The sequence below is a fragment of the Trichosurus vulpecula genome, chromosome 1 (assembly GCF_011100635.1).
Source record: "Trichosurus vulpecula isolate mTriVul1 chromosome 1, mTriVul1.pri, whole genome shotgun sequence".
Taxonomy (NCBI): Eukaryota; Metazoa; Chordata; class Mammalia; order Diprotodontia; family Phalangeridae; genus Trichosurus; species Trichosurus vulpecula.
Window position 1 is genome coordinate 59,146,827 of NC_050573.1, and position 12,086 is coordinate 59,158,912.

General features: G+C 41.1%; 1 protein-coding gene across 6 annotated transcripts in view; it reads left to right on the forward strand.

The window, feature by feature from the left end:
• The window catches only part of SPPL2B (signal peptide peptidase like 2B), a 62,779-nt gene that overhangs the window by 39,375 nt on the left and 11,318 nt on the right, over window positions 1-12,086 (forward strand). For all 6 annotated transcript variants that reach the window (XR_005010256.1, XM_036757399.1, XM_036757381.1 and 3 more), the window contains exons 6-12: window positions 245-387; window positions 1,170-1,266; window positions 2,373-2,489; window positions 6,227-6,308; window positions 8,709-8,783; window positions 8,880-8,942; window positions 10,129-10,228. Coding sequence is in view for 5 of the 6 variants with exons in the window: in XM_036757399.1 (XP_036613294.1) it covers window positions 245-387; window positions 1,170-1,266; window positions 2,373-2,489; window positions 6,227-6,308; window positions 8,709-8,783; window positions 8,880-8,942; window positions 10,129-10,228 (677 nt within the window). In the remaining variant the exon portion in view is untranslated. The remainder of the gene's footprint in view (window positions 1-244; window positions 388-1,169; window positions 1,267-2,372; window positions 2,490-6,226; window positions 6,309-8,708; window positions 8,784-8,879; window positions 8,943-10,128; window positions 10,229-12,086) is intronic.

Consider the following 12,086-nt stretch of genomic DNA (forward strand, 5'->3'; position numbering starts at 1 on the left):
AGTTTACCATTCCCGGGGTTTTTTTTTATCCTCAGCAGCAACCTTGTGTAGCTGGTGGTGTGAATATTATTTTCCTAGTTTTACAGATGAATAAACGATCCCCATACAGTGAAGTCATCTGCCCAAGGTTACGCAGCTTAATGTTGTCCACAGTGGCATTTGAGACCCAGTGGCTCTGACTCTGAATCCAGGGCTTTTGTCATTAGACCATACTTGATTGTATATGAACTCCTCTGTCTTTTAGGAGGTCCATGAAGCACAAGCGCGATGATGGGGCAGAAAAACATGATGATGAGACAGTGGATGTGACTCCCATAATGATTGGGGTGTTTGTGGTGATGTGCTGTTCCATGTTGGTCTTGCTCTATTACTTCTATGATCACCTTGGTGTGTATCCAATGACTATCTTTGTTTCTTTTAACCAGTTGCCTCGCTAGCCCTTAAGCTAGATCCCAGTGCCATTTCCCCAACAGGTGTGACCATATCAAACTTTCCTATCTTTATGTTGGGCACATTGAACTAGGTCTACCCAGTGATTGAAAATTTAAGTCAGTCAGAGCCCTGAATGGAGGTTGCTTTACCAGGGATTTTTTGTCTCCTTCCCTCTCCTGAATCAGGATACATTATTCAAATATATAAACCCTCTGATTTTCATTAGCTAGCGTGTGGTATGGAGCTACAAATTAATTGTATGAGAAGGACACTTCCCTTTATGAGTTGCCATCTTTTGAGGTGGCTCTGTTGTCCTTTGAAATAAAACCAATCGGACAGTTCAAAGGACCCATGATGAAAAATTCTATCTACCTCCAGACAGGGAACTGATAAACTCCTAGTGCAGATTAAAGCATATTTGTACTTTGTTTATTTTTCTTGGGGCTGATACAGAAATGTGTTTTGTATAACTTCACATGTGTAATTGATACATTGCTTGCCTTCTCAAGAGGTGAGGGGAAGGGAGAGAGAAAATTTAGCATTCAAATTTGTTTAAAACTTTTTACATGTAATTGGGAAATATTTAACGAAAAATATATTTTAAAAGATCACATTTAAAAAAAAAAGAAATGAAACTGATCAATAGACTAGCCTGTGCTTATCACATTTATAGTATAGGTCCTTTTCTAGATAATGTTTTCAGCGTGGCTACCTGTACCTATTCTTCTCTCTTGCAGTATACATGATTATAACCATATTCTGCTTGGCATCATCTACTAGCCTCTATAGCTGTCTTTCTCCTTGTATAAAAAGACTCCCATTTGGAAAATGCAGGTAAGAAAATTTAGCTGTCCTCAAAGTAAGATGGATTTAATATCATACTGTCTGTAGGAACAAGTCCAAACTCCTTAACTTGTCAGTCAAGGCACTTCCTAGTTTGTCTGCAACTTAGCTCTCCAGCATTATCTGCCACAATTCTTCTTCCCATACTAGAACCCTCCACTTTAAGTCAGTCTTCTTACTGCTTCCTGAGTTTGTCAGGAAACTTCCTGCTCACTTATTTTTCCAACATTCATTTAGCTCTTAGAACTTACTGCCTTGTTTCATGTGTAAATGTTTTGCTTCTCCAATTAAATGGTAAGATCCATATGGATAGCGATAATGTCTTATATGCATTCCTTGTATCTCTTGTAGTGCCTCCCTACCCCGATGAGTTTGCACATATAATGGGTACATAGTAAGCACTTGTTAATTGATATGGAGGTGGGCCCAGGAGCGGAACCTCTAGACTTAGCCCAACTAAACAGTGACCCAACTCTGCCTTATAAGAGAAAATAGAAAGAACTTGTGTTCTAGTTGGGAAAATAAAGCTTAGCTTTATTGAAGCAATTTGAGAATTACCTAAGATGATATAGTCCTAGAATATAAGAATTTTAGAGTTGGAAAAGGACATTAGAAGTCACCTAAAGGAAGAATCTCGTACAGTGACTTGCTAGGTGGATTGTCCCGCTTCTACTTAAATCCTTTTAGAGACAAAGCACTCAATACCTACCCAGGTGGGAGCCTGTTTCTTTATTGGGCATTTCTGATTATTAGAAAGTTAATTGTGTTAAGGTGAAACATACCTCCCTTTAACTTCACACTGATTCTCATTTTTTCCCCTGTGAAGGTAAACAGAATAAATCTTATCTCCCTTCCATATGAAAGCTCTGTAGATATTTAAAGTAATCACATCCAAGATCACACAGCCACCTAAGTGGCAAAGCTGGGGGTAGCTGCCAAATGCAGCATGGTTGGAGAGTAGGAAGAGTTGAGAAAGGCTTTTGGAGAGGATAAGTATTAACTCACAATTTCAGCAGAACCCCATGATAGTTGGGGTATAACTGACCCTCAGTCCCCTTTTGGTTATTTTGTTTTCTGGTATGATTTCCTTTCTCTAGGGTTCCAGACAACAATTTACCATATTTTCACAAGCGCCCACGGGTTCGGATGTTGCTCCTGGCAGTGTTTTGCACTGCAGTCAGTATAATTTGGGGAATCTTCCGAAATGAAGATCAGTAAGTCTAGACTTTACCTTTATCTCTCTCTCTCCTCTCTGTCTCTCTCTCTGTCTCTCTCTCACTCTCTCTCTCTCTCTCTCTCTCTCTCTCTCTCTCTCTCTCGCTCTTGCTCTCGTAACACACACACACACACACACACACACACACACACACACAACCTCACATGGCTGTGGGATTTCGGGAGGCTAGTTATCCTTAGAACATACTGCTCTTTGCCTCCTGTACAGACTTCAGAACCTCATCTGTGCCTTATCCTTAGGTGCTCCCAGACTCACTGCCTCATCTGAACTTCCCTAGAGGCAATGAGCTGATGAGGCTTGGAGCCACTTAGGTTTCACTGTTATTAAAAACCCTGCCTTTTCAGTTTCATGAAAATGATTTCAGTGATGTTGGCACCAAAGCTAAAATCTAGGCATATCTGATAGGAATGTCTGGGCAGGGGCTTCTTTGCTTTTAACTGCATCTAGTTTCAGTCCAGTTTGAAACAAGTTGGGCAGGTTTATCTGGTTGCTGCATGAATTGAGATTAGAATCTGGGGAGAAAATACTGCAAACACTCCACTTTTGCTGCTGCTGGAGTGTCTTAGTTCTCTTGGTCTCTGATTCCAGCTTATGACTCTGCCCCTTGGCCTGTGAAGGGAAAGAGAGGAATCTTTCTGCCAGTGGTTTGCCAGGCTCATTGAACTTTTCCCCTGGGTGCATTGATTCTACAGGAGAAAGACTAGTGGTTTCTTAGGGAAAATTTTTGAGTTCTTCAGATAGGAGCACCATGTGTTCAGCACTGAGCTGGAAGCCTCAGGAGCAACAGAAATGGGAGGAGAACAGGACTACTTGTTTCTAGGGATACTGTGTTGTCTGCCCTGCTATCAGTGACACCATCTGCTATTTTCTTACGGACCTTTCTCTCAAGTTGTTAACAAATCTTGGCATTTGTGTAGTTTGAAACTTTAGCAGATGGAAAAACTGAAAATATTTTGAGAATGCCTTTTACACAGAAAAAGACTATTCCCATTACCTTCCAGCCAGGATGGTGTATTCCCTAATAACAAATAAGATGTCCCCTTATCTGTTGGCACTGTTCTTCAGACAGTTTTTTTCTCTATAAGATGAAGGGCTTGGACCAGAAAGTCACTGAGGGCCCTTTAGTTCTAAATTCTACCACCCCCATGGTCTTTCTCCTGTACTCACCGTCTGCCGCTGGTCCAGGGATATTAGCCTTTCTTAGCCCTTCTCCTGGGGTCTGTTTTCTAAACTTTGAATTGTTTAGTTGCTCCCTTCCATACTGTTCTCCTGACATCTAGTTCCCTAGGACCACAGAGGTAGAGCTGGAAGAGAGCTTTCAGATCAGAGAATCCAATCTCTTTATCTTACAAAGGAAGAAAATGAGGTTCAGAGAGGGAAAGTAGCCTCTAGAGGCCAGGTAGGGATCTTGGTCCTTTGACTTCAAATTCAGTGTCCTTTCAACTATATCCTCCTCTTGTGATCTCATTGTGGACTGGGTAAATTCATTTACTCTGAACAATTATGAAGAGAATCTGCTCTGTGTAAAGTACTATGATAAGCAATGAGATGCAAAGGTATAAGACACAAGCCTTTCCCCAAAAAACTTTTCCATTAAAAATGTGGACATAAGACGTATACAAAAAACTATGATAGTGAGTGAGTGAGAAATACAGAAGCACAATACTATGAGAAATACTGGGGGAAATTGCCTTTGACTGGAATCGTGAGGGATTGGAGGGAGACAGGAGAAGTGAGGATCATGAGGCCCATCAGATGATGAGCCTGATCATGTATTGACCATGTTACCTGGGCCTGCAGTAACTACACATAGACACAATTGGTAGGAGCACACAAACACATGCAGGCACTCAGGAGGAACTGGGTCGTCTTGTTCTCTGGGACAGACGGAGGCTGCCTGTAACACTGTCAGCCCAACCTTCTGATGTCAGCTAAACTGTAAGCTCTCTGAGGGGTGGCACTCTGTCTTGATAGTTGCTGTCTTCTAGTGTTGAGCACATAAAGACACTCAATAAGTGTTTGTCATATTGCCTAATACGTTAGGATAAACTCAGAATTCTTAGTCATAGAACTTTGGAGTTCAACCCCTTTATTGTGCAAAAGGTGGAAAATGTATGTGATACTCAGGGATGAGCTTGAAGAATCACAGAAGTGTGGGGTTTGGAGAATACTCAGAAGTTTTCTAGTCCAATTCCTGTGCTGGAGCATGAATCTTGTCCACAATGACCCTAACAAGTGACCATCTGGTCTTCTCTCCAGTGACCTATCCATAGTTCACTATCACCCAAAGTGGGGCATTATTTTTGAACAGCCATGTTTGTTAAGAGGATTTTCCTTAGGTTAAACTGAAATCTTCTTCCACGCATTGGACTAAGCAGAAAAGTCTAATCTGTCTGATACATTACAGCTCTTCAAATATTTAAAGATACACCATGCTGTTACTGAGTCTTCGTTCTCCAGGCTAAACAACCCCATTTCCTTTGATTGAGCTGCTTGGGGGCAGGCAAGTCTGTCAGAAGGAATTAGAGCAGATTGGGGGCGGGGGGGGGGGGGGGCGCTGCTCCTGAATTATATGAGGCATCTAGCCTTTCCCTTCCTTTGTGACTTCTGCCACTGATGAGCTCTTGGAATGCTTGGGTAGGCAGTACCCAGGTGGGATGTGGTGATGTGTGCAGGAATTCTTGTGGTTTTAATGACAGATCTCTCGAGGCACTGTTTGTTGAAAGGTTGGAGGCTTTGTGAGAATGGACATGAGAATGGACATCTTCACTGGAGAATACTTACTTGTGAACTCTTGACCAAGGCAGTGAACCCTAGTAAAGATGAATGAGTGGATTCTAGTGGAAAGAGCGGTGGCTTTAGACGCAAGGCTTGGGGTCACTTAGCAAACTCTCCCAGCCTTAGTTTCATCACCTTCAAAATGGAGATAATGATACTTAGTTACTACATTCATTCAGACATATATTCCAAAGGGATTTTAAAAATCAAAAGCAATGATGCTTAGAAAATGTTTTGTAACCAGAAAGGTTACAAAGTCATTCAAGTCATTGTTCTGTGATAAGTTTTTAGAAGTGCTTAGCATTTCCAAAGAGCTGTGACTTTGTTTCTGTGGGCATTCTCTGTACTGAAGCAGATTAGGATTCTTCCATGCCTTAGTGTATGGTTTTCTTAAGTTATTGTGGGCACAAAAATATCCATTGCTTAGTGGTGGTGAGCCTTCTCCAAACTTGATCAAGCTGATCCTTGCCTTGTAGATATATAGACTAGTCAGGCCTGTTCCTAAATCTTTCCTAGTTTGGTAGGAACCTACCAGAGCTTGAGTTTTGTTGGCATGATCTGCAAGATCCCAGGGCCCTCTCCATGTTATGAGGAGGTATCACAGGAAGACTTTAGGAGTAGATTTAAATAAATAATGTCTCTGATAAAAGAAAATTCAACTTAGTTAACTCTGCAGCATATATTACTTTATACTTTGTACAACATAATTATCCACATTTGATCCTTGTACTTGTGTGAAATAAATATTATCTGCATTTTACAGATAAGGAAACTGAGGCATCAAGAGTTTAGATGAGTCACGTAGTTGGTGGCTGAGAATTTGGATCTTTCTGACTCTTAGGCCAGTGTTTGCACTCTACTTTGGGGCTGATGTGACGTGCCCATCTCAGAGCCTCTTGTTTTCAGGGTGGTGATTTTAGCGCTTTTATTTTCTAGGTGGGCCTGGGTTCTTCAAGATGCTCTGGGAATTGCCTTCTGCCTTTACATGTTAAAAACCATTCGCCTGCCAACTTTCAAGGTATGGGAACCTGAAGAGGGCCAGTGGGGTAGATTAGAATTCACCTTCCACGCAGAGGTTGTGACTAGTGGATTGGAGATGATCTTTGAAAATGGGCATGTTTTTATTGTTTTGGGGGTTTTTTAATGGGCATGTTTTTAGGGCAGTTGTCAATCATCTTGTTTTGACTCCTAGTCCTTTTAGCTTATATTTTCCCCTTTTTCCTTCTTCACAAGACTAGGCATATGAGAGAAGAACGTCTCCAGAGAATAGCTGCAGTTCTGTATATCCTCCTTCCGCTAGCAGGATATCGTCATTGTTGCTCTGTCATCTCTCAATTATTCAGGAGCTAATTACTTTGTGGCTCAATTAGGACTTTGGCTTATTTCTTCATACTCCTTTTGGCTACCCGCCCCATGATTGATTAGTGTGAGCATTGGAAAAATGAAAACTCCAGCCAGCATTACTTTTTAAGAACAGATTTGGGAAGGTTTGGCTGGGGAGAAGGGTGAAATATGCTTGGACATAACCTGTGGTTTTCAGTTATCTAGGCTGGCTCCATCTGATTTTACCTAACTGTCATTCTGAGGGCAGAAGTACTAGAGAAGCAAGCAGCCCCAATGGAGAGAGTTTTAAGTATCTGCGAGGAGTAGCTTAAATGGTGCAAGGCAACATCGTGTAGTGGAAAGTGAACTGACCTGGGAGTCAAAAAAGACCAAGGTTCAGAGCCTGTTTCTACCCTTCGCTAGCACTGTGACAAGGGACAGCTCACTTCATGTATTTAAATATGGTTTCCTCAGTCTCCCTGATGGAGACAATCCTGCCTTGCCTCTCTCTCACAGAGCTGTTGTGAGGATTCAGTAGGCTTATATAGGTAAAGGAACATTTTAAATTGTGAAGAATTGTGTGAAATGTAAATTGATACTAGAAATGTTACAATCAATGTTACTTTCAGTTTCTGGAGAAAAGAGCCCCCTCCCCCAAAAAAATCCATTCAAAAAGAACTAGAGAAAAAAGTCAAGTCTCTAAAAAGCAAAGTCAGCTCTCCTACAAAAACCTGCAGCTGAAATTTCACAGAAAATGTATCTCAGTTACTTGGCCCATTTTGCTTTCTTTTTTCTTTATTTAGAACTTGAAAAGTTTTAATTTCCCTCCCTCCCCCCCAGGCTAAGCCCCAAACTTGAGACATTTGAAAGCTGACATAAACCCAGAAGGGTAGTTTCCTTCAGTTTATTCATTGAAGCTTTTTTGAGGGGTTTATCTTTGAGCTGAAACCTGGGGTGGAAATTTTTGGTCTGAAAAGGTTTTTTTAAAAAAAGAGTTAAACAATTACAAAACACTTTTCACCCGAAGTCAGATATAAATAATTGAAAAAACATTAGCTGCTCATGGGTAGGTCAAGCTACTATAATAAAAATGACAATTCTATCTAAATTAATTCACTTATTCAGTGCCATACCAATCAAACTACCAAAAAATTATTTCCTAGAGCTGGAAAAAATAATAACCAAATTCATCTGGAAGAACAAAAGGTCCAGAATATCAAGGGAATTAATGAAAAGAAATGCTAGGAAAAGTGGCCTTGCCATACCAGATCTTAAATTGTATTATAAAGTAGCAGTCATCAAAACTACTTGGTGTACTGGCTAAGAAATAGAGTGGTGGATCAGTGGAATAGGTTAGGTACACAGGACATAGTAGTCAACTGTTTGATAAACCCAAAGACTTCCACTCCTGGGATAAGAACTCACTATTTGACAAAAACTGCTGAGAAAGCTGGAAAATAGTATGGCAGAAACTGCATAGACCAGTATCTTATACCATATACCAAAATAAAGTCCAAATGGGTACAAGATTTAGATATAAAGGCTGACACTATAAGCAAACTGGGAGAGCAAGAAGTTTACCTGCAAGATTTATGGAGAACAGAAGAATTTATGACCAAACGAGATAGAGAACATTATGAAATGCAAAATGGATAGTTTAAAAGCAAATTTGTAGTCTGTATGCATATTAGCATACATGGGGCTTTTCGTTTCCTTTTTTAATTTAAAAAAACAAAACAAAACAAAACCAACATTGCAGTTGCACCTGAGTCAAGAGTGTAGCATCAGGAGCTGACCTCCTTCCTTCCTAGCATGGCATTTGCTTGAGGCCAGGCTGGCCTTGGTGGCTTGAGGAGAGAAGAGAAGGAACTGAGCAGTAACAAAGAAAGGGTGAGAGGCAAAGCCCAGAGGTGGAACTGGTTTGAGATCAGCTTCTGGCTTAGTGTTAGTGTTTTACAGAATTCCTCTAGTTTAGACAAAGTCATTCAGTTGTAAAAATTCATACAGTGTAAGTTGGATAGATCTTCATAGTTGGACATAGAATTTAAGAGCTTTTCCCCCCACCTCAATGACTGATTTTTTTCTTCTTTCCTAGGCTTGTACTTTGCTTCTGTTAGTGCTTTTCATCTATGATGTATTTTTCGTATTCATCACACCCTTTCTTACAAAGGTAGGAATTGTTCTAGCTGTTCTGTCACCTGAACAGAGCAAGACTTATCCCAGAGTTCCAGAATAGTTAAGTTTCCCATGTCCTTTTCTTCTTTAGAGTGGGAACAGCATAATGGTGGAAGTGGCTGCTGGCCCTTCGGATTCTACCACTCACGAAAAGGTATTCATAGTAGCTTCGTGATGTGAGGTGAATTTGTTGCTCTTAACCTCTGAATGCTTTCATCTCCAGAGAGGGTTAGACTACAAAGAGCTACTTGAATAGGAGCTCACAAATTGTGCCAACATTTATGGTGACTTCAAAGCTCCTAACTCCCATGCCAAGCCTGTGAAGAAGGTACGTATGTGGGCAAGGTACATATGTACGTGTTGGACAGCCTGAAGAAGACTCAGGTGGGTCTGCTTTGGGTGATAGACCCCGAAGACTAAGCCCAAAGGGAAGAGAAAAAGAGCACACAACATGTGTGCTAAGAACAGAGGTAGGGAACCCTAGAGAAATGGGTCTGGAGAGGGCCATGGAGACACTTTCCCCCGAGGACTTTTCCCCTCTTTCCCCCCTTTCCCCTCCTCAGATTTGCTGGGTTTTTTAATTTGCTTTTCTTTTTTAGGCTGTTGCATTTCTACATAGATTAAACATGATTTTGTGAGCAAACTCAAGTTGTATATGACATTTGGGGAAGAATTGTAGTACAATGGAAAGAGCCCTGGACTTAAAAGGCCTGAGTTCAAATCCAGGCTCTGCCACTCTGGGTCTGAGTTTGCTCATCTGTAAAATGAAGGGGTTGGACTAGAAGACCTCTAGTGTCTCTTTCATTGCTAACATCCTGTGATTTGTATTTCTGAATTAAAGTAACTTTGGGTGGTGACCAAAAAAAACCAGCCCAAACAAACAAGTGTATGTTTGTGTCCCCCCCCCCCCCCCCCATCCCTCCAAAACCATGGTTTCAGAATTTCCAGAAATTTTCCCACCGTCTGTTAACTCTGGCAAAGGATGGCTGGCTTGATAATACTCCCCCCAAATGGACCCTCACAGACTTGGCTGGGATCATCACCACTTTTTTGTGACTGATGCAAAAAGGGTTTTTATACTTTATATATGGAGCCCTTTGTTCTAATTGCACACTTGCCTTATGGACATTCCCTCTGTCGTTATAGGAAACTATTTTCTGTGAGGTTGAGAAACTGTCAACTACCATTTGTTAGGGAAAGACACTCTAGCTTCCAATTTTCCCATAACTTGTTTGATGTTTGTAGAATTGTCATGAGAAAGAGGTACATGTTTTCATGACTTTGATTATAAATGTACAGATTTTACACTAAAAACATGTTATTTCTTCCCCTCTTTTTAGCTCCCCATGGTGCTGAAGGTCCCAAGATTAAACTCTTCACCATTAGCACTCTGTGACAGGCCATTTTCTCTATTAGGCTTTGGAGATATCTTAGTGCCAGGTATTTCAGTTACTAAGCTTGCAGGTTAATGAGCCAAAATAAAATGTGGTATAGTGGATTTTGGAATCAGAGGACCTGAGTTTAAATCCCAGCTCTGCTGCTTATTACTTATGTGACCTTGGGCAAGTCACTTCTGTAGACCTCCAGCTTCCCCATCTGTAAGATGAGGGTTGACTAAATGACTTGGAGGTCCTTTCCACCTCTTAAGAAAGTGTTGATTGGAGCCCCTAATGCTATGCTAGGCACTGTGAGGGAAGATGAAGTTTAAGACAAAGTCCCTGTCCTCAAGGAGTTCACAGTCCATTTGGGGAAACAAAACACAACCTTGAAACAATCAGCAAAATGTTCCTTAAGTGCTAAATTGTGTGCTGCATACCATAGCTGTTATAGGAGTTCAAGAGAGAGAAGATTGACAGTGCAGTTGCATCTCAAGAGTCCTGCATCCAAGGCTTTCTGTGATCTGGCTCCATCCTGCTTTTTTAGCCTCATCTTGCTGTCTTCCACTGGAATCTTCTGTGCCAGCTCAGACACATCTGTCCTTTTTTCCTTTTCTCATACTATTACTCCACTTACTTCTTGCTTCTCCACATCTTCCTTAGCCCTCAAATAGCTTAGCTCAAGTCTCACCTCCTCTGCAAAGCCTTTCGAGGTTATCCCTGCCTAAAGTGCTGTGTCCCTCCCTTGAACTGCTATGACACTTCATAATTGGTCTACTTTGGGCAAATAAAGCACATACTACTTTGGGACTTCCATTGTTTTTAAACTGTTACCTGATTATTTTTGATGCCTTTCCAACTCCCCAAGATAGGGACAGTGTCTTGATCCCATTCATGTCCCTATGGTGGATAGCACAGTGCCTTGCATGTAACAGATGCTCAGGATCCGGTTTTTGTGTTTGCTTTCTTCATGCATGCATGCATGGCGAGCAGTAGGGGGTGACACCCCCAATGGGCCAGTGCTCTTGGTGCGGCTGTTGAGAGAACTTTTGAAAAGTCTCTTTGCCATGGTTGCTATTCGGCCTGCCTGACTTTCTGTGAAACTCCACTTACCCCATTGGGATAATTTCAATTATGTTTTTGTGAATTGTTATAATTTAGTGAGTACTTGTTCCATAAATCCTCCATGAATGGTCTCTGCACCATGCTGGAGCCCTTCCAGTCCTTTTGATACACAGTTATTTTACTATGGAAAGATATGGACGAGAATCACAGAGAGAAGATGGATGGTTGGGTTGTAATATGTACCAGTAGAGGAAGGACCTGCACCCACACCCACACCAGTGAGATCTCAGCTCTGTTGAAGTGTAATCTAGAACCATTCTTATGGCCGCTTGGTTCCTTTTCTCACTTGGGTTGTTTTAAATTCCATTGTGGGTTTAATGTATTTATTTAAAATTGATAGTCTCATAGGCTGTTAGAGTTGGAAGAGATGTGAAGTTGTGAAAAATATACTAAGTAGGAGTCAGGAGCTATGGGGCTTAGTTCTCAAAAGCTCCTTTCTAACCATTGGAATCACTCCAAAAGTGAATGACTTGTTTTGAGAGGTAGTAGTCTACCCTCACTGAAGGGTTTCCAGTATAGACTGAAAAACTACTTAATGGTAATGTTGTAGAGGGTATTCCTGTTCAGGTATAGGCTGGATTAAATGTCCTCTGAGCTCCTTTCCAACTTGGAGAGCCTATACTCCTCTGGGTCTCAGTTTCTTCATTTGTAGAGTGAGAGATTGGGGTAAATTTAATGACCATTAAAGATGCTTTCCATTTTGAGTATCATCTGACTGTAAATCCTTTGGAAGTGTGTTAGAGTAGGAACTAAGTACAATAGTTTGCTAAATTTTCAGCAAGGGAATGTAAAAATAA